General features: G+C 41.6%; 1 protein-coding gene across 8 annotated transcripts in view; it reads left to right on the forward strand.

The window, feature by feature from the left end:
* ARMC2 (armadillo repeat containing 2) overlaps positions 1-23,028 on the forward strand; it is a 110,161-nt gene that overhangs the window by 44,020 nt on the left and 43,113 nt on the right. For all 8 annotated transcript variants that reach the window (XM_025184720.3, XM_075923085.2, XM_075923086.2 and 5 more), the window contains 3 exons: positions 6,037-6,212; positions 9,008-9,110; positions 14,978-15,198. In XM_025184720.3, the coding sequence (XP_025040505.2) occupies positions 6,037-6,212; positions 9,008-9,110; positions 14,978-15,198 (500 nt within the window). The remainder of the gene's footprint in view (positions 1-6,036; positions 6,213-9,007; positions 9,111-14,977; positions 15,199-23,028) is intronic.

Genomic DNA, 23,028 nt, shown 5'->3' on the forward strand with positions numbered 1-23,028 from the left:
AAGATTCTGTCCCCACATCACTCCTCTGCAAGGCCCTGCTCCCCATTGTTCCTTCTCTTCAAACCTTTGCCCTTGCACCACCCCTTTCCTAAAGGCTCTGTTCCTGTGCTGCCTCTTCTCCCCCTCCCCAAGACACCTCCCCTCCACTCACTCCTCTCTGTCTCTTCTCCTGCAGCTCACCCTTATAGCCAGTAAAAATGGGGAAACCATTGCCCTTGCTGCTCTTCCTACATTCCGATGCCCCTGGCCTGTATGTCATACTTTCAACAGCTGATTTAAGGAAGAGCGCTAATCAGAAATCTTAAAACTGCTACATATTCTGTCTTAGTTTAAATTAAGGTATCCTAATAGAAGCCAGCTAGTTAGGGGGTTTAAAAAGTGGGATGATGTTGAAAAAGGGAGATTTTTCCAGAGCATAGAGATGGATCTTACACTTGCGTATATTCGATTAAAAACTTATTTTTAATTTTTTAAATGGTTTTTTTTTCCCTTAAAAAAAATCAGTCTTTGGTCCTTTCCCACTAATTGATTGATGAATACAGTACTGTGAAGCACTGAGTAACAGTTGTGGGGTTTCTTTAATGTTCTTTTTGTCTAAAGCTAGAATGACAGTCATTCCCTCCTTTAGCTGCATTCCTATGCTTCCTTTTTTTGGGCCTTCAGTGCACAGTTACAATATTTATTACTAAGCCATTTCTGAATTTCCATAATTTAAATGAGTGGATCTATTAGTAATAAGATATTTACTTAGAGTTTCTTGTAGATAATCCTATACAGCAGAACCTCAGAGTTACGAATACCAGAGTTACCAACTGACCAGTCAAATACATATTTCATTTGGGATTGGAGGTATGCATTCAGGCAACAGAGACAGGCACCCCTCCCCCAAAAGTGGTAGTGTTTAAACATAAACTAAAAGCAGTATTTTTTCCTTTTTCAAAGCTGTAAAGTTATGTTGTAAACTTTTGAAAGATCAGCCATAATATTTTGTTTAGACTTATGATAAACCACCATATTTGAGGTGTTGGTAACTGGGGTTCTACTGTACTTCATTTTCTTTTGCTAATTGCATGTGAATTTACTTAAGTCATATAATTGGTTCTGCATATTCATCTACTATATATTTGAGAGAGTTTGTTTTTTCTTTGAGTGAGTCTGTCTGTCCCATCTGTTTGTTCAAGAACTCCTAAATGGTAAGAGGTAGGACCACCAAATTTTAGTATGCATCTTCCTCTTATCATAAATTAAAGCAAGATAAAGGTTTGATTGTGTCAGAAAAATGGGATGTGCCTGGAATGCTATTGTTTTCCATAAAACTAAAAGGGGGCAGGGGCTAGCAAGGACAGTTATACTGTGATGACCACAGCAGGACAGCAAGGGACTAGAGATGGGGATTGGGACAGTTATAACCACACTGGGCCAACAGGGACCAGGGGTGGAGATAAGTTTTCTGCTCTGCCTGACCAGTGTGGCCCTCGCTATGGCCAGCCATAGGGAGCTGCTACATGGCTGTCACGGCCCCTGCTGCAGTGGACCCTGGAGAGCCATTGCCAGTCAGTGCAGCCTCTGCTGGCTTCAGCTCCTCCATATCCCTATGCCCTTGTCCTGAGTTGCCCTTCCACTCCTCGAATCTGACTTCAGGACTCCTCCCCCCAATAACCTCCTGTCCTGAGCATCTCCTCACTCCTCAACCTTGCATCCCCCACACACTGCATCCCCCACACACTCCTGCATCCCCCCCACACCCCAAACCCCTACCCTGAAGGATCTGAACAAATGGCAGGTAAATCTTCTAGTATTAATAAAGCCTTTTTCCTCTTTTAAAGTGCATGGACAAAACTGACAATCTGAGCTTAAAATTCTAATTTTGATTATTATTCAAGCTCTTACGATTGTCAGACTCCCTTCAAATAATTGTTACAAATCAAAAAAGTACTTCTCTGTTCACTAAGAGTGAATTGAGCCATTTTGAAAAGCTCAGTGTCAGTGGTGATCCAGGGGTACTGGCAGCTTCTGTGGGCCCCTGGGCAAGGTGGGGGTGGCTGGCTCTTCACTCCCAGAAGTGGTTCAGCCAGGGGCAGCTAGCCCTCACTGCCACCTTGAGCGTGGCGTCTCCTCCCCCCCGCCCCATCAGTGGGCCTGGATGATACACAACTGGACCACGCCAGGAGAAGCAACACAATGTATTTTGTTTCCCTCAGTAGGGATGTTAAAGACTAGTTGACTATCCAATATGCAAATGCTTATCGGATAGTCAGTTGACTAGTTGATTCCCCCCTCTTGCTGCCTCTATCACATAGAGGCACCAAAGGGTGCAGGGGGGAGAGGGTACTTCAAAGCAGCAGCGCTGTACAGCTGAGCCGCCGTGCATGGAGCCTGGGATCAGCTAGTGACTCCCCAGCTGATCCCAGCTTCCAGCACGGCATTTCCGTGGAATCTGGGATCAGCTGGGGAGTCCTCAGCTGATCCTGGGTTCTGGGGAAATGCCGCGTGGAACCCGCAGTCAGCTGAGGATTCTCCAGCTGATCCCGGGTTCCACTGAAATGCCACATGGAACCCAGGATCACCTGGGGAGTCCCTGGCTGACCCCAGCTTCACGTGGCATTTCAAATTGGCAGTGCAGCATGGAGCCCGGAGCCAGCGGGAAGTCCTGCTGACCCCGGGCTCCATGCTGCACTGCCGATTTGAAATGCACAAGAGCCCCTGTTGGGGACTTTTGTACATTTCAAAGCTGGCACGCTGTGTGCAGCCTGGAATCAGCGGGATTTCCTGCTGGCCCTGAGCTGCATGTGGAGTTCCGATTTCCTCCTTCAAAATGTACCCAGTGTGCTCGACTAGTAAATTAACGGTTACATAACATCCTTATCCCTCAGTTCTCCAACTTTATAGATGGAGTGCAGCTGTTCATGAGTTTTAATTTACTTCTCTCAGTCCCTCCTCCTCCATTTACGGGTATAGAGATGGGGCTAGAATCATGACCCTGCTTTTTCTTGTGCCATCAGGGGCATAGTTATAGTCATTGTGCTTCATCGATCCTTTTAGGGAGTGCACAGGATGGAAGGTAGCTCTTTGAACTCTCCCTCTTCCCATTTCAAGACAGACCTGTGTGAAGGCCAGGCACAATTTAGCCTAATATGCCAGTCTTCCTATCTACAGAAACATATGTATATTAGAAATATACAAGGTAACTCATGGGGCAGTGTGGAAATGAGTGTTCCCTCTGGTGATTTTATGCTGTTTCCAGTTTGGGTAAATCAACCGGAATGTACTGCTGATTTTTTCCTAAAATTTAAAATTACATATAATGCATAAAATATAAAGATTGATGCTGCATGTCTTGAAATCATTAGAAATATCACACAATAACATTATTTTGGGTTTCTTGTTTAGTGTTTAATGAATAACATTTTATTTTTTTTCTTTTAAAAAGGGAATTCCTGGAGAAAAACTGTAAATGACTGGAGTTAGGATTGAAGTATGCATCAGTTATAGAATCTTAAAAAAATCCAAACGTATTAAGGAATGGAAAAGCACAGTTAACCTCACCTCTCAAGTTACAGGTGCCTTATTAATGCAGTAGTGACCAGTCTATGGTGAGACCATGAGGGGGAGAAAATCTAATGTGCTTTTAAAAATTAATTAAAGTGAATCTTGATCTACAAATACTGTTATACCCACATCGTGATTTGCATGGGTACTTCATGACATCACTGAAAGGTGGATTTAATTATTGTTTGGGTACATCAGCTATGCATTTCCATGCCTTAATGTGGCTGGGCTTTTTAAAAAAGAAACCTATGGAATTTCTGGGTTTATCATATTTGTTTTGAGGATACTTCATATAATAAATGTATAAATATAACAAATTACTGATGTATACTTTCAATTTTAACTGGTTTAATGATGTTTTTGTCTGGGAATTCATATCTGAGCGTTCGTGTACTCGTCTCTCTTCCCCACCCAAATGCTACAAGGAGTATGTAATATGTAATGTATTTTGTCAGTAGATGTATGATGGTATATAGCTTAGAAAAAATATTTAGATTTTGACATTTTCACTGCATGTATATAATGGCCTTTTTTTTGCCATGTACAAGTCAATATATTAGCTATAAATCTTTGCGATGAAAAAAGTATTGGAGTTCTCCACTTATGTGAAATGAATTGGTAGGTTCCATTCAGTTGTGAATGAACAGCTATCCATATCATAGATACCACTATCACAATTAGCAGTAATTGTCCCAAGAGAGAAAACATAGATGCAATCTTTGAATGATATAGACAAAACCCATCACATCATTTGGGCTGTGTCCAGACTCAGGGTTTTTTTCGAAAAAAGTAGCCTTTTTTCCGAAAAAACTTCACCTGCGTCTAGACTGCAGCCGCGTTCTTTCGAAATTAAATCGAAAGAATGCGGCTTTTCTTTCGATGGTGGTAAACCTAATTCCACGAGGAAGAACGCCTTCTTTCGAAAGTGCTCTTTCGAAAGAAGGCGTTCTTGAAAGCAAACAGGCTTTTTAGAAAGAGAGCATCCAGACTCACTGGGTGCTTTCTTTCGAAAAAGCGGCTTGCTTTTTCGAAATTCCGCGTGCAGTCTAGACGCTCTCTTTCGAAAGAGGCTCTTTCGAAAGTATCTTTCGAAAGAGGCTTGCTGTCTAGACATAGCCCTAGAGGAATAATCCTTCTAGTTCAGGATTGAAACTTGATGAGGTAGTGAGGAGAAACCTTCACTGCTGCTGCCAGAGTTGTACTACCTGTTTTGTGGATAAATAAAGCACTTAGTTCTCCATTGCTGTCAATCTAGAGCATCTCATGAATGCTAAATTAAAATACAGAAATGAAGGTCTTAGTTTTATATGGTTTGATTGTATTTTTAAAAGTTCTTTAGCAGCTGACTCACAAAGAATACTTTTATCCTTAAAAACATTGAAAAACATCTACCCAGCCAGCTCATTTTCATAAGGCAATTTGGTAAGCCTCAGAAGTTACTATGTATTTGCTTCTAATTTAATACTGATTTTTGTTTGTTTGAGCCAACTACTTTAACCACTTGGGTATTACTCTGCCTCTACTGAGGAATGAAACCTGTGCAAATGCATATGAGTAATGGCAGTACTGTATTTCAAGTAAGCTTATGATACATCCATTTAGTATATAAAGTGTAAGTCTTTAGAGAAAAAATCCAGTATTTAAACAAAAAATTAACTTTTAGAAGATAAGACAGAACTTATTTTTTCCTAATGTAGATTATATTGAGTGATTGGGTTGTGATGGGGATGGTGATTTTTCTGGTAGTTTCATGCAGATTTTATTTTTGTTGTGTTGGTTCTAAATAATGTCAGAAGCACTCAGAGTAGCAGATGGGATGCCTGTTTAAATATCCATTTTCATTCATCTTGAACCTCTATGTTGTGTTTATAAGCTCTGAAAGCTTATAGATAAATCCATTCTTGAACCACGTAGAGCAGTAAGCATATGATTGCCTGTGGGTTGGATTTATGGACAGAATAAATTGCTTCGTCTTTCAGGTCCTTCCAGCTTCACCATAGGTTAAGTGTTCCTAGCTGATATATTTTGCCAATCTAATTGTTAACAAGTTCAAAAATGTTTTATTTGAGATTTATCCTCAAATATTTTGATTTGTCTTGATGGCTCAGTAAATCGCGTGGCTTAAAAGGAGTTATTGTTTTATAAAGAGTAACATAACATTATCTGTCTCTCCACTTGGCTCATCAGAGAAAGTGGGTTTTATCCACGAAAGTTCATGATTCTGTGTGTGTGTGTGTGTGTGTGTGTGTGTGTGTGTGTGTGTGTGTGTATATATATATCTATATGTATATATAAAATATTAGTTTCTAAGGTGCTATCAGACTGCTCGTTGTTTATAACATTATCTGATGTATGAAAAATGTTTGTGAACCCTTGTATACTACAAAATGGATTAGATTATTTTGTGTGGTATTTTGGAGTTCTGTATCTGAGTGAAAGGATGAACTTGATGATTAATTTTATTTTCCTTTTCATTTCCACAAATAGAAGACAACATAGAAAACCTTTGCCTTGCTTGCACCAGTCTCCATGAAGCCTTAGAAGAAGGAAATATGTTTGGAAAGAAATTTAAAGGAAGAAGTGTGCTACTGAAGACGCTATATAAACTAGTTGACATTGGTTCAGAACCTCTTGGCCTGAAACTGGCAAAAATTATTCTGGCTGTAAGTCGTCGTCAAACTATTTGGTGATATGAAAGAATGCAGTGATTCATGTGTACTGGATGTGCCATTGAAAACTTGTCTGATTTTGCTTTCCATACTTGAATTTAGCTTGGGTATAACAGCAGTGAGGTCACAGAAGCACAGGCTTCAATATGGGCTAGCTACCAGAGTAATTATTCAGGGTTTCATTTGGGACTGTACAGCCTTTGCTGCCTTAATGTCACTGCTCCAAGGCCTGAACTACCTAGCTTGTCTGTATGAGCTGGACACTCACCCTGTGAGTGCAAGATAGAGAGATCCATAGTATTTTGATCTAGGGATGTTAAATATTGGTTAATTGAATAGTCGATTAACCTCATGATTTCTTATCGGTTAAGTCGACTATTCTATAGTTCCTGGGGGTGGGACTGGCAGCCAGTATGCTCTGACCCCACTCCCGGGGAGCCCCTGCTACCCTGCGCTTCTGGCTCTCTCTCAGAAGCAGCAGCATGATGTACAAGGTGGGAGCTGGCCCGTGAGGGGGAGCCAGTTTAAAAACCAGCTCCCATCACGTACCGGCTGCCTGCTATCCTACACTGCTGTCTCTGATACAGAGGCAACAGCATGGAGTGGCAGCAGCCCCTGTCCAGGGTAGGGCTTTAAGCTCCCGGACCTGGCGTGAGCTGGAACTGAGCCAGGCTGCCTGCCCACCTGGCTCCGAATATGCTTTACATGCAGAGCCACAGCAGAGGTAGGTCCTGGACTTGGCATAAGCCAGGACTGAGTCAGGCTGCTGTCCAGCCTGTTAAACAATTTACTGGTGGAGAGGGGGAAATGCATGTAGTCTGTAGCATTAACCGATAAGCTTTTGCTTATCGGTTATTTGACTATACTATTGCATTCCTATTTTGATCTGCTAAGAATGAGAAGACTAATCAGTGGAAACTAAGTTCAGTTTTATAATATCTTGTACTTAATAAAGCAATTTTATCTGAGGATATCAAAACACTATCCTGACTTTCTGTTTATGAATTAGAATTACCATAGCACCTAAAGGCAGGCCCCAAGTGAGATAGGGACCCCATTGTGCAAAACCCAGTATATGTAATTCATAAGAGATGGGCTTTGCCCTCGAGAGCTTGCAATCTAACCAGATGAAACAGAGGGTGAATAGAAATATTATAATGTCCATAATATTGATAGAGAGATTGGGACTTGTCCAGGTCACACAGGAAATCTGATATAACTAGGTGCTGATCCTTAGAATCCCAAGTTAGTGTCATAAGCACAAGATCATCCTTCAACTAAATGTCTTGTGCTCTAATCACGCTGCTTTTTCTGGGGTGGGGGGGAGGAGGTTCATTTTGTTTTTGTTCACCTAGGATTCTGAACTTCTAATGAAAATTAGTAATTCTTGCAGCTTTACACCAAAGCTGAGCGCTTAAGTCTAAACTTAATAGAAAATGAAATAAATGTTGAATTATTAGCAAAACTCAAACTAGAGAACACAGTCACTATTATGGTAAGATACTTGTGCTTCAATATAGTTTCAGAAGTGACTTTGAAATTCTTCACTTTCTTGTCACTGGTAATGTCAGGAGTCCTTTGATGATCCAAGCATATGAGAGCATGTCACTGCTTATAAGAGTATTACATTCCTTTTGTGTAATCTCTGCAAAGACAGGGAAACTTGAGCAGAATTGTTGTGGTATTCTTGATTGAAAGGCAGCATTGAGATGTTAAGTTTTACCATTACAATTCATAGAAAGGTTTCAGAAAACAGTAAGTATCATTACCTTTGCTTTTGCAACAAATAGCTAAATAGAAAGGGCAAGTACTTGGTACCAGTTTATTTTTAGTAAATGCACAAAAATTAACTTTATTTTACCTTGCATCATAACTTTCCCTGAAAAAAGTTTCACATCTTATAATTAACATAATTCAAAACACATGTTGCATAACAAAAATAGTTTGAACATGTTACTAAAATTAAGGAGAGTTTAGTAAATTTCCCCATCCTATCCTTTAATTCAGTGTTGTAGTAACTGGGAACTTCAGTAACATGTCATTGTAACCCCCACACATAGATGTGGTGTACTCTCCTATCTAGTGGCACTTAGACTACTTTCAGAGAGAGAATGAGTTCACTCTATGGCCTTAGCTGAGAGCCAGCTGGCTTTTAGTTCAAGCGGTAGAGGCTTGTGCACTAACCTCCTGAGGTCCTAAGTTTGGGTTCTGCCTGTCAGAGTTACAGGATATTTTCTTTATCTGCTAAATTCAGTTCCTAAGTTCTGCAGCTGTCCTGGGGCTCTGTAGCCACCTCCAGCTTAGGGATGTTAAATGGCATTTAATCAACTAATCAACTAGTTGATGGAATTTCCGTTGACTAGTCAATTATGTGATAAGTTGGGGAAACTGCGGAGCCACAGTGGGGTTAGCTCCTGGCCCCAGGAGCTAACCCTGCTGCTGCTCTGCCTTTTAAATGTATTAAGAGCTACTAGGCTCTTAATACATTTAAAAAGCAGAAGCACGGTGGGAGAGACCAAGTGCAAGCTGGGACAGCTGATTCCCAGCTCGTGCCTGGTTCCCCTTGCTGCACTTTTAAGTGTAATAAGAGCCTGCCAGCTCTTAATATGTTTAAAAGGTTGAAGAGCAGCGAGGAGAAGCACAAATGCAGTGGGGCGGGGGGGGAGGAGCAGGAACTGGGCACAAGCTTTCTTGGATCGTGCCTGGGTCCCCGCTCCCTCTGCATTTTATCCTTTTAAATGTATTAAGAGCCTGGCATGTGACTTTTGTTTCTCACTTTCTCTCTGCAGCTCAAAGTAAGTGGAAAGAACCTGCTCAATGTCTGCAAGCTGGTATTTAAAATTAGTAGAAACGAGAAAAATGATTCACTCATTCAAACTGATGGTCTATTGGGTATGTGTTCCTTTTTCATATATACTAAAATAAATATTGAAATACAGTAATAGAATTGCTTGTTCTTCAAATGGGCTGGAAAATGACAGCTGACATTCGCTGTGACTTTATTCCCTACTCTAAAAATGTGAGCAGTATGAACATGGACAAGTGTGGGAGTGATGTGTAATGCTGTTTTTAATTGGTTGTTTTCAATAAAACTTTATCGTATAGCTTATTAACTTAGGCCCTGGAAATACTTCACACACATGCTTAACTCAAAGCATAAGTACAGTAAACTTCTGATAATCCGGCATCTTTAGGACCCAGGGGGTGCTGGATTATCAGATATGCCGGACTATCGGAAGAGGGGGCTATGAGGGGTCTGGAGTGGGGTGGGAGGGGATGCCACCCCAGACCCCTCATAGCCCCCCCTTCCCATAGTCCTGCTTTGCCCCAGGCATCCCTGATTCAGCCGCTGCTGGTCAGTTTCAGCAGCAGCTGAAACGGGGATGCCTGCAGCAGAGCAGCTGGGGTGCTGCCGGGTTGGTCCTGTAGTGCTGAGGGGCGGCGCCACGGGACCAACCCGGCAGCACCCCGCTGCTCTTGGGGATGCCTGGGACAGAGCAGCTGGGGTACTGCCCGGTCGGTCCTGTAGCGCCGTCCCTCGGGGCTGCAGGACCAACCTGGCAGCACCCCAACTGCTCTTGGGGACGCCTGGAAATGAGCGGCTGGGGTGCTGCCGGGTTGGTCCCGCAGTGCCGAAGAGCAACGCTGCGGGACCAACCTGGCAGCACCCCATCTGCTCTGCCCCAGGCATCCCCAAGTCAGCCACTGCTGAAACAGGTCAGCGGCTGACTTCAGGAAGCCCAGGACAGAGCAGCTCTGCCCCAGGCTTCCTGGAATCAGCTGTTGATCTGTTTCAGCAGCGGCTGAATCAGGGATGCCTGGGGCAGAGCAGCTGGGGTCCTGCCGGGTTGGTCCCGTAGCGCCGCCCCTCGGTGCTGCGGGACCAACCTGGCAGCACTCCAGCTGCTCATCCCCAGGCGTCCCCAAGAGCAGTTGGGGTGCTGCCGGGTTGGTCCTGCAGCCCCGAGGGGCAGCGCTACAGGACTAACCCGGCAGCACCCCAGCTGCTCTGCTCCCGGCTTCCCCGATTCAGCTGGTGGTCAGTTCCAGCAGCGGCTGAATGGAGGAAGCCTGTCCAGCTGCCCCAGCACTTCTGAGTTCCTGATGGTGCCGGACCATCAGGAGTGCCAGAGTATTGGATGCTGGACTAATGGAGTTTTACTGTAGTTGCATTGAAATAAAGGGACTGTTGACCTCCTTAAAATTAAGCATTTGTGTTTGCAGGCTTGGCCAGATCATCCCTTCCAGTTGTAAGACCTATGGGAAAAGGGTATGGGGAAGGAAAACTGTGCAAGTACTCAGTAGAGATCAGATGCTAGGTTTCCCAAGTTCAGGGAAACTGCACCTGTATTCCCCTCTTTGGTCCAGCAAAAGCAATCATTCTAGGCTTCCTACACCCCAGCCAGTGCCTCTCTTGGAGAGAGGTGCATGTCTCCACTCCCTTCTTATTTGGTTATGTACAGGCTGAACGGTTCTCTGACTAGTGTGTCCAGCAAAGGCTGGTTGGGTAAGCAGAACTCCTTCACTTAACCTGTAACTGTTGGCAAAGAACTATCACAGTTTTTTCTCAGCATACACCTCTATTTCAAGCATTGCAGAGTAAACATTAAAACAATAAGCATGCCAGAAAGAGCTCTCTTTCAGTGATTAGTCCTTCAAATCCTACACAAGATTGTTTTTCCCCCCTATGGGTACAAGTTCATCATGGCTTCACAAGATCCCAAGTCGGAGGGTGCGTCGGTGGGCCAAGGACCTCCCAATGCATTCCTGAGATTGGTCCCCTCCAGACCAGAGGTTCTGCCAGTTTTCAGGATTAGAAAGAAGTCTCAGTCATTTTTAACTGTGGCTATTTAACCATAAATCCTTTACTTGTCTGGAAAATCCAGTTTGAATCAGAATGTTGATGACAGCTCTATGGAGATGTTACAATGTGAGTTTGCCTAGCTCTCTTGCCTCTTCCCCTCCATCATACACCTATTAGTTCCTGGAGGGCTGTGGTCCGCATTCCTCATGGAAATACATAGTCCTTCAACAGTACTTAAGCATTTACATTTTTAATACAATAAACTCATAAAAATACAGGCAGTCCCCGGGTTACATACAAGATAGGGACTGTAGGTTTGTTGTTAAGTTGAATTTGTATGTAAGTCGGAACTGGTACATATTGTAGGGGAAACTCTAGCCGAACATTTCTCCAGAGCTCAGTTTTATTCTCCCACACCTCACTTCCCTCAGTCCTTTATTCTCAAGCTGAGGTGTCTACTGAGAAAAGCCGCTCCACGTCTCCCTGATCTGCTGGGGGGGGGGCGCTAGCTTCGTGTCTCCCTGGTTTGCTGGGGGGAAGCAGCTAGTGCGGGGTTGCCTCATCCCGTTTGTAAGTAGGGATCTGATGTAAGTCGGATCCATGTAACCCGGGGACTGCCTGTACTTTGAACTAAAAGCAGTAAGGGTTAACATAATTCAGTAAGGTTTGTTCTCGTTACTATCGTATTTGTCACATTACACACTGACATTCCAGAGAGATCAGAACTGTTTAAGAATTTGGGTAGACAGACAAAGCATATCCGTGATAAGCATAATTATTTAGCTCTTGGCCCCATCTTCCCATGGCTTTCTTCGTTACTTTGTTAAAAATGTGGATTTGGTGTGGCTTTTTTTGTTTTTTGATGAAGAGTTTGACTGGACTGATCTGTGGCTAGAGGAAAGGCTGATATAAAAATGCTATGGGAGGTTTTTTTTCTATAGTGTCAGTGTATTTATTTTGACTTGGAGAGATGGAAGAAATAATGCTAGATTAAAATAATGTTTTGAGCATATTTGCTTCTCCTATTCTCTCTGAATCAGCAGCTAGCTAGCAAATTTAAGCTCTGGCCTGCGCTGACATCACTGATCATGCTAGTGTATGGGCAATAAAAAGTCATTGATTTTTAAGTGCCTCTGTTTTTGGGAGACCATCTTAGAGGCCTGATTTTTCAGAACATGCTGGGCATATACTGTCTGAGAATCGGTCCCTTTAAAGATGTCTCAAGTGGAGTATTCGAGAACTGAGGCACAAACAATAATTGCTTTTGCAAATCTTGACCAAAGTTTTTAATGATGACCACTAAGAATGTTAGTGTGTAGTGGTTTACACAATTAACCAATAAGCCTGGGCTCATCAGTTAATCTAATGGTTACACGTTCTCCCCCCCCCCCCCCACCACTGTTTCTGTATCAGAGGGTATGTCTCCACTACAAAGTTAATTTGAACTAACAGCCGTTAGTTCGAATTAACTTTAATAGTGGCTATACATACAAAACCGCTAGTTCAAATTTAAATTGAACTAGCGGAGCGCTTAATTCGAACTAGATAAACCTCATTCTACGAGGAGTAACGCCTAGTTTAAATTAAGTAGTTTGAATTAAGGGCTGTGTAGCCACTTAATTCGAACTAGTGGGAGGCTAGCCCTTCCCAGCTTGCCCTGGTGGCCACTCTGGGCCAAACCAGGGAAACTTTTCTGCCCCCCTCCCAGCCTCGGAGCCCTTAAAGGGGCATGGTCTGGCTACGGTGCTCATGCCAGTTGCAAGCCTGCCAGCTCCCAGCCAGCAGACCCTGCACCTGGCACGGCACGAGTCAGCCACCCGCTGCCACCCATCCATCCACCTATTCCCAGGAGACTGCCTGGGGCCGCAAGAGGCGGGCGCCCACCTGATCTAGTGCGGAGATCGTGGACCTCATCGAGGTTTGGGGGGAGGCTTCCAGCATCCACGACCTCCGCACTAGGCACAGGAATGTGGATGTCTAGGGCAGGATAGCTGCCAGCCAGGCCACCAAAGGCCATATGCGAACCCAGGAGCAGGTTTGCATGAAAATCAAGTTGGTCCAGGGAGATCCCCCAACCCTGAGCTTAGAATATAAGAATAGCCAAACTGGGTCAGACCAAAGATCCATCTAGCCCAGTAGCCTGTCTGCCAACAGGGGCCAGCACCAGGTACCCTGGAGAGGATGGACCTAAGACAATAACCAAGTGATTTGTCTCGTGCCATCCACCTCCAGCCTTCCACAAACAGAGGCCAGGGACACCGTTCCCACTCCCTGGCTAATAGCACTCCATGGACCCAACCTCCATGAATTTATCTAACTTCTCTTTAAACTCTGTTATAGTTCTAGCCTTCATAGCCTCCTGTGGCAAGGAGTTCCACAGGTTGACTATGAACTGTGAGAAGAAGAACTTTCGCTTATTAGTTTTAAACCTGCTGTCCATTCATTTCATTTGGTGTCCTCTAGTCCTTTATTATGGGAACTACTGAAGAACTTTTCTTTATTCACCCTCTCCACACCACTCATGATTTTATAGACCTCTATCATATCCCTCCTCAGTCTTCTCTTTTCTAAGCTGAAAAGTCCCAGTCTCTTTAGCCTTTCTTCATATGGGACCTGTTCCAAACCGCTAATCATTGTAGTTGCCCTTTTCTGAACCCTTTCCAAGGCCAAAATATCTTTTTTGAGGTGAGGAGACCACATCTGTACACAGTACTGAAGATATGTTGTACCATAGTTCCCCTCCTCCTTCTTCCCCTGGCTTCCCCCTTCCAGCTCCCTCCTCCCAGATTTCCACCTCCCCTCTCCCACCCTCTCTCATCCCCTCTCCCACCACGTTTTCCCAGTCTCCCCAGAGGTTAATTCCTTCCCCCCAGTTTTGTTAAATAAAGAGAGTTTCTATTTTTGAACACGTGTCATTTATTTTTTACATCAGGAAGGGGGGCTAGGGAAGGGTAAGTAGAAGGAGGTGAGGGAGGAATGGGGCACGAGCCCCTGATGGGGAGGACTGGGGTGGCTCTGCGGGCTCCTCGGGGTGGAAGCTCTCCTGCAGGGCCTCCTGGATCCTGACAGCCCCATGATTGACCCCCCCCCCGGATGGCAGCCTGCGGCAAGTGCAGCCGGGCTGATGGCTAAGTGCTGTGATATGCCGAGTGCGGGCACTCAGGGCAGTCCAAGACAGGACTGCTTTGTTGTCCCTCATCGAGGTAGACAGGCAAGTGGGGAACCCTGAGAACTGTCTGTCCCGGGTGGCGGTCGGGTCCCTTTAAACACAGCCCTCGGCTAGCCTGAGGCAGCAGCTCCACACTCTTAAGTCCTAACCTGATGCCCTGCCGGCACTGGTTCCGGCCAGCCTTAATTTCGGTTCAGGGTCCACTCAATGTGGACATGCTATTTCGAATTAGCAAAACGCTAATTTGAATTAGTTTTTAGTCTAGATGCACTAATTCAAATTAGCTTAGTTAGAATTAACTAATTCGAATTAAGTTAGTTCGAATTAGTGCTGTAGTGTAGACATACCCAGAGGTGGCAAAGGGAGCAGGGATGAGCTGTTTCCTGTGGGGATCAGGCTCTTGCAGAAACAGCAGTGCTGGGGTGGTAGAGGCAGGCAGAAGCAAGTACCAGTGGGAAGCTGGGTTTCAAGCTGGTTCCTGGCGCATACCTGCTCTCCCCTGCCCCCCGTGTGTAAACGTGTAACCACTAAAAATCAGAGGTTACACATTTACACAAATACATGTTTATTAACATCTCTAATGACCACTGTTTCTACAAAGCTTGTATTGTGTTGTTATATTCAGTAATTACACCCATTTTCTGTCCGACCCATTGATGAGAAAAGTATGATAAAGACTGTAACCCACCCACCCAGGTTTTCTTTTGCAGCTTGCCTTTTAGAAGAATGAAGTAGTTCAAATATACATGTCAGTCTTTTTATTCTTTCTAAACATATTCTTTTTAGATTCTTTGTTGGAGATCCTGAGAATTGAAGATCTACATACAAATCATGAGGCTTTTCTGTATTGCACGGGAGCAATAAAATTCATTTCTGGAAATGCTGTACTCCTTAATGAACTTGCTAACAAAGGAGGTGTTGAAATAATGTTTCAGTTAATGAAGCGGATTAATAATATTAAAGAAAATGACACATGTTTCTCCAACTTGGGCCACCTATTAGTCCAGGTCAGCATCTATTTTTATTTTAAAAATAAAAATACAACTCCAATTACCATATTAAAAAAGAAATTTAAAGCAGCTAAGTTGTGCCTATTTACATAAGAGAAAATTGTCCCTAAGTATATGTAGACTTTATTGAAATATGGCCAAAATGTAGGTAATGTGGAGTATTTTTGTTTTGTGTAAATTTTTTAAAGATTTAAAAAAAAAAAACCTTTTTATAATTGTTTCTTGGATGCTCACAGCCTGCTGGATTTAATACCAAAATTAGAGGAAGACAACGGTCTCTGCCTCATCTTGCTTACAACCAGAATAGACAGTCAATACAAATCAGCCCCATAATGGGCCAGGAGAGTAGAAGAAGCTATTATCACAAAACAGGGCATTAAAAAACAAAAAAGAGGAGAATATAGTACTTCATGTTTGATTGGCAGGTTAATGTTTGTATACTCCAAAGAAGCAATGTGTTTCAAGGAGACAAAAGACCTTTATAATATCTAGTCAATCAATTGACAAATGGTGTGTTGCAAAGGCAGAAATTTGTCATGCTCCAATGGCTAGTAAAAACAGGCCTTTGCTGTAGTGAGATAGGAGTATTCCAACCTCAGTCTAGTAGATAGAGCAGATAAAATACATAATCATAGCTTAATCTGTATTTTGCATAATTACTTCCCTCTTTTTCATCATTGTTGTTGAGGAGTTATCCCATGTTTTGGCTGCTTATATCTTTTTTCTTGGAAATAACATTTTGTTTATGAAAAGCTAAACTGTATTAGATGTGGAAACACATTGATTAAGCTAAACTTCGTCAACTTGTCAGTGTACCTATTAAGTGAAATTATACACTTATGAACAATGTATTATATTAAGTGTAGACTATTTTTTGTACATAATTAAACAGTTGCTTTCCCATTGCTGCAATTGTATGACAAGACTGATGACATAGTCAAAAATATGTATGGTATGATCAGTAATATGTAACAGTGGAAGCTGTTTATTTCAGTGGGACTACACACATGGATGGATAGAGCAGTGGCTTTTAAACTATGGGTAAGGACACCAAATTGGATCACGGCTCCATTTTAATGAAGTCACCAGGGCTGACCTCGACATGTGAGGACCTAGGGCCAGAATCCAAGCCCTACTGCCCAAGACTGAAGCAGGCTTCAGTCCTGGGTGGTGGGGCTCAGGTTGTAGACCCCGCTCCTGTAGTAATTTTTGTTGTCAGAAAGAGGTCATGGGGTAATGAAGTTTGAGAAACCCTGGTATAGGTATACGGAGTAATGCACATAGTTCATATGTGAACATTGAACAGCTTGGCAATTTTAATTTAAAAAATCAGTGTAATTACTAGAGATGTTAAAATGCATGTATTCAGGCAAACGTGTAACTGCTGAAAATTACCGTGGTTACGCATTTACATGCAGCCACCTACACCCCTGCCCCACATGCTGCTGCCTCTGTATCACAGGAGAGCAGGAAGGGGTTTAAAAAGCCTATAAAAGCCAGCTTCTTGCAAGCACTGGTACAGAGGTAGCAGCATGGGCAGGAGAGGGGGGGCAAAGTGGCTCCCTGGAAGTACCAGCTCCCACCTGCTCCCTCTCCTCCCCCCATGCTGCTGATACAGAGGCAGCAGTGCAGGGCAGGGAGGCCCTCTGTGTAACCATGAAGGTGAGCCTAGGCTCATCAGTTAACTGTTTATACCATCACATACCTAGCAACTACTAAATGTAATCCTGAATTAAATAGAGCAATAGCTTATCTTCATAAGGACTCTCAAGAAAATTAATCAGTTAACTAAAGGTGTGAATTTAAAATGAATTAAAGTGCATGAAACCACAGTATGGACAGCCCTGTCTGTTCTATGGGCTCTGTAATAGCAGTATAGCTGTGCAACTCTGAGTCATAGTGTAGACAGAGACTGTAGGGAGAAAAGGGCTTTTTCCCTTGCTGTAGGAACTCCATCTCCTTAAGTCACAGCAGCTAGGTCATTGGAAACCTTTCAACCTGCATCTACACAGAAGTTAGATGATCATAGCTATGGTGCTCAGGTTAGCTCAAAATTCAAGAGTCCTTAAATCAGTTAACAAAATTAAGGCTACTTTAAAGCAGAATGAGTGTGTGTACACAGTGTTTCAGTGTTTAAGAAATCCTCTTTAAAGTCACACCTTCAGTTAATTCTGATTAACTTTCATGAGAAGTTTGAATATATTGTTTGAAGTTTATAGACAAGTCTGAATATATTGACATAAACCAGAAGTTATTCTTGTGAAAGCTTCAAACTTTTTCTTGGGACAGAGAATTACCGGGTAAATGGTTTTGGACATAACGATTGTCCAAACTATTTTTGGATTGATTGTTTGGGGTCATTTTGGTGATCTCATATTTATGTATTTTTCTGAAAAATATAAATACTATCAAGTGTTCCTTTAAGAGAGGTTGCATAAACTCAGTGCATGTATGTAATTGTTCTTTAATGTTGCTTCTTTTTTCTTTTTAGATGGTACAGTATTATTGTAGCCATTTAGGTCACAGGATATTCGAGACACAGGGTGGGAGGTAATATCTTTTCACCAACAGAAGTTGGTTCAATAAAAAGCCAAGGTTTTGAGCTACACAGAGCTCTTTGTCATATCTGGGAAAGGTACTCAATGTCCCAGACTTGTATCTTTCCTGGAACTGGCAAAGAGCTCTGTGTAGTTCAAAACCTTGGCTCTTTCACCAACAGAAATTGGTCCAATTAGATGTTCCCTCATCCCCCTTGTGTCTCAAATTACCTACAATTATTTCAGTTTTATCAATAAATTAATTTGCATATTAGTAACTGTGGCATCATAAGAGGCAGTTTGGTAGGAGTCTTGGAATAAGAGTGATTTCTATTCCCAGTTTAGTTTGTGTGGAGTAAATATGGGTATGAAAGAAGGGCCTAGATTTGGACAGAAATTGGAAAAGATGAGGAAGAATGATGTACCAGTGTACCAGTTCCCAGAACCGTCCACTGACTTGAACTGACTTTTTTTGAATAGGGAAGGGAAAGAGGTAGAATGAGCCTGAATTTGTTTTTCTACCCACACACTTTTTGAGTACTCAAAAATCCAGTTTACCCTTTCTTTGAAAACAGTATGATTATCAAGAGAGCACAAACTTTTCTGGTGTTAGTGCTAAATCTGCCAACAATCTGCATAAGGTATCTGAGATTTGAATATTTGTGTTGAGCAGAGAGGGACAGAAGTTTAACTACAAAACCTGTTTTTTAGAACCAGAATTACAAGAATGGCGCAGGAACAATGTTTGTATGTTGTATAGATATAGAAAGTGCATACTGATGGAATCTTAACAAGAAAAAAAAATCAAAGAACGTCTAATGGTAAAAACAATGTACAAATTCATTTTACCTCTTGGCACCAGTAGGTCTGAAGTCCCCATTACTTTTCACTAATGCATTTTGCTTTGTGCTGAATTTAGAGAACTTCTTAGTTTTGATGCCAAAAAGTTAATTGTGAATGTGCTACAGGATACTGTTAAAAGTCAACAACTGTACTGTGGCCTATACAACTTCTGATGTTTTCACGATGGCTACAGATCTAACAAAGTTTAAAACCACAACATGGATTAACACTGGATTGGCTGTTTCTAAAATTATTTGACATTTTATTTGGAGAAAAAAACAACATTGGCATCTGGACAAATTGTTGTTATAAACACCTATTCAGATCAGACTTACTATTTGCAAACTATCTGCTCACATTTAGGGTGCGTCTACACAGCAGGGCTTAACTTGAAATAAGCTCTGCAAATTGAACTGTGTCAATTGTGTAGCTTATTTCGAAATTGTAAGCGTCTTATTTCAAAATAGAGCACTCTTCTTCCAACCTCCCTTACTCTTCATACAGTGAGGGTTACAGGAGTCTGCGTAAAAAGTCCTCTAGCTCAACAGTATTTCGACACTATTTTGAAATAACTGCCTGCTGTGTAGATGGAGACTAAGTTATTTCAGAATAATGCTAGTTATTTTGAAATAGTGTGCAGTGTAGACGTACCCGTACAGTGGAGAAAAACAGTTAAGTGGATTTACCTCAGTAACAATAACAGAGTTTAGCACTGCCTAACTATACTGGTACAGTAGTAGTCAATTGAAGTGGAAATATTATTCAAAATGTTATTCCTCTAAAATTATTATAGTCCTACTATTTATCTTATATTTCGGAACAAGTTTTCCACATTTCTAATGTTATTTTCTAATTCCTTGTTTTAGTTAGGACATAGGGACAATAAGATAACTGCTTTTGTTGCCTCTACCAAGTGTGTGAAATTTATTCAGATAGTAGTAAGTTTAATATAAACTATTCACATTTTACACTGTGCTGTGGATATTTTCAGAAATGCAAAGGTGCTTATCATATCTCTTGATTTGCTTCTTAAAGATATTTGAAACTCTTCACTGTTCTTTAAATGTTTATTTATCCAGACTGTGATCAAAGATCACTAAAAATCTTACACAAGTTTCTTGGCCAACTCATCAGCAATTCTGTGGCCTTCCTTGTCTTTGATTTTTCAATGATGACTGAGGTCTGATTCTGAGTTAGAATGAATTAATCGCATATTTTAATGCATCAAAAACAGTGATGTAAGGAAATAATGTATTTAATACTAATAGCAAAAAAATACATTTCCAAGGAAAAAATTAAAAGTAGCTTTACCATTGCAAAATATTCATAAGTGGTATATAAGGTGAGTCAAGCCATATTATTTTAAACCTAATTCATAGATTATCCATATATAAAATAGATATGCTACTCTTTGCCTCATCTAGCTATTGGGAGGTTTTCCTGATTACAATTTGTAAATATTCCCAAGGTTCTTGGATGAACAGTATTTACAGAAGTTCTTGCTTTTTTCCTTCATAAATTCATAGTGTATGTTTCAGTATGAGTTTGTCAGTATTGGAAATCTGCAGCTGATCAGCTTTATCTCACTTGGCAGGCTGGAGGAGGTGTCAAGCAGAAACTACATTCTAATGATTTGTAGAACCAAATTGTATGCACTCCCGCATAAATCATGATATCCTTTTGAAATATTTATAGCAATTCTTGTATTACCTGTGATACCTATCTGGATAGCCCGTTCTAGACGGAGGCATTTAATTTAGAATCTTCAACTCTTTGTAATATATTTTAATAGATTTCATAGGGAATAGCTTGGTTTATTTTTCTAGATGTAAATGCTTCCACTTGTTGGAGTAAGAGGGTTATATCTTTTTATAGACAATTTTAGTTATGGGATCCATCAGCTTTTATCCCATATTTTTGAAAACCCATTGATACCAAGCAATTAATGGTGACAGAACTCAGACCCGCAGGTTCTAAATTAAGTACTCTTTCATAAACTGCGACATTTAAAACTAAATGCAGTACTGAACCAATTAAGTGAAATAAAACAATAATATATTGAGCCAATTAAGTGTGAATTAAAACTCTGGGGGCAGAATTCACACTGAATGGCTTCTGTGCACAGTCCTCTAACATGCCACCAAATAAAGTGCTATAACAGTTTAATGTAAAGGTTGTATTAAAAAACAAAACACCAACACACAAACACAGGACCAATCTAGGATAACATCTGCTGAATTCTAGTTATACTTCATAGATGAGACAAGGCAGAACAAACCACAGAAACCGCATGGGCTTTACCTACCTTCTAGATTATAACACATAACAAACAAATGCTTATCACCGATTAATTTCAGTGTATTGTACAAGTCTTCAGAAAGAGAGAAATATTCTCTAACAACTCTGTCTTGGTGCAATATTTTAGGAAAAGTTGTTCATCTAGGAGTGAACTACATCAAGGAAGGACTACAAGTTTCCAAGACAACTAGCAAGTGGTCAACAAAAAAAGCAAAGTAAAACTGAATATTCACATAAGTGTTACACCCGATGAAATTTAATAAATATGTTTGATTTGATATGCCAATACAGTGGTTGTTTAAAACAATACAGTAGGTAGAATGTTCTCAGACAATTGCTTATCCTGGGTGGTGGTGTTCTCCATTTTTCCATAAATATCATATATATAGTAGCCCAATGTCTGAGTGTCTGTAATGCTGAAATGCTGGCTGTTCCCTCTGAGTGGCGCTGTTGCCTGAAATGCTGGCTGTTCCTTCTGGGCGGTGCTGTTTCCTGAAATGCTGGCTGTTCCCTCTGGGCAGGAAGTGCGGGACCCAAACGGTCGCTTGTGCCGCTTGCTCCCCCGTGGCAGCCTGGTGGAGCAGCGCAGAAGTCAGCTGAGCGCCACGGCGGGAGGGGCAGGGGGGCGGGGCCTGGCCGTGTACATCACCACCCCGCCCCCCTTCGCCTCCCGCCGTGGTGCTCGGCTGACTTCTGCGCTGCTCAGCCGGGCCGCTGTGGGGGAACAAGAGACTGTTTGGGCTCCATGCTCCTCATGCAGCATGGGGAGTGCGGAGCCCAAATGGCCGTTGGGGCTCCGCAGTCCCCGAGTGAGAGGTAGGAGGTGGAGGAGAGACAGAGAGAGAGAGAGAGAGGCAGGAGGCGAAGGAGAGCTGAGAGAAAGGGGGGGGGGGGAGGCAGCAGCAGGAGGAGGAGAGAGAGACAGAGCAAGAGGCTCAGGAGAGAAGACTGACGTGGAGGAAGAACCTGAATATCCCATCTTATGACGGGCTAATTGGCTAGTATACTTAATAATGGCTGAACAGACCGTTCCATTAAATGAGAATGTATTATATGTCTAAAGATTTCCTGATTGAAATCATGTTAAATAGTTTTTGTGCCTCTTTAGAATATATTCAACTTTAAATGCTCATTTTGGAATAAGGAAAATCCAAGGATTTCTTCTTGTATTTTCTTTAGTATAAATGGTCTGAATTTGAAATTGTCAATATATTTATATTCAAATAAACAATTATGCAGGGTTGCCTATATGACCCCATCAATTTAATACTCTTATCTCGGAGGAGAAACAATTAAAGGTCCTTAAAATATTCAGTCATCATTTCACTCCATTTTCATTGCTAGAAACTGTGTGTAGTATTTTATAATCTAAGCTCTTCAAAATAGATTTGTATCTCCTGAAAATACTTTGGCTTCATAAACTGAAGACACAATCTCTGTTTGGCTTTTATTCGTTTGGATGCAGATTGTGTCCCGTCTTACATATTAATTCTTTAATCTTTCTATCAAAGGGATTAAGGTTTTTAAATTTTACTGTTCACCAATTCATCTTAATTTGCTGCTAAAACTGGCACATGCAATTGCTGCCACAGTATAATTATGCATTGAGTGGGGGCTATATGAATTTGTTCTTAGTCAAATTATCTCTAGAAAATTGAGACGTGGATTTCCACAATACATCATAAATTCTATGTCTAATAAATAGGTGATAAATATTCTACATATGAATCAAGTGGGCAACTTTTTCAAGCTTAAAATTGTTTGTAGTCTTGTTTTAGCAGGAATATTGTTATTTCTCACAGTACATCCTTGGACTGTTTTTCTCGGTTTTCTCATTTTTAAGCCAAAGATGACAAGTTTTGTACTTTACAAGGGGCACTTCCAAGGAAAAGCATATACACTGAGGCTAAATTACAGTCAGAGTGATTGCTTACTTAAAATCCTGCTTCCTTTCCTAATCTGTCATAGTTTTAATGTGTATTTCTTAAGTGGTTGGTTCTTTTTATTCAAATTGGCTGCATTTTATTGAGGTATGAAATTATTCCTGTATGTACAAGTCATGAAGCAAGCAAGATTTGGCCAAGAGATTGTAAAAATCATGATAAAATGGCATCAAGAATGTTGATTATTAAATAATGTAAAAAATACC

The sequence above is a fragment of the Pelodiscus sinensis genome, chromosome 3 (genome assembly GCF_052426305.1).
Source record: "Pelodiscus sinensis isolate ZL-2025 chromosome 3, ASM5242630v1, whole genome shotgun sequence".
NCBI lineage: Eukaryota > Metazoa > Chordata > Testudines > Trionychidae > Pelodiscus > Pelodiscus sinensis.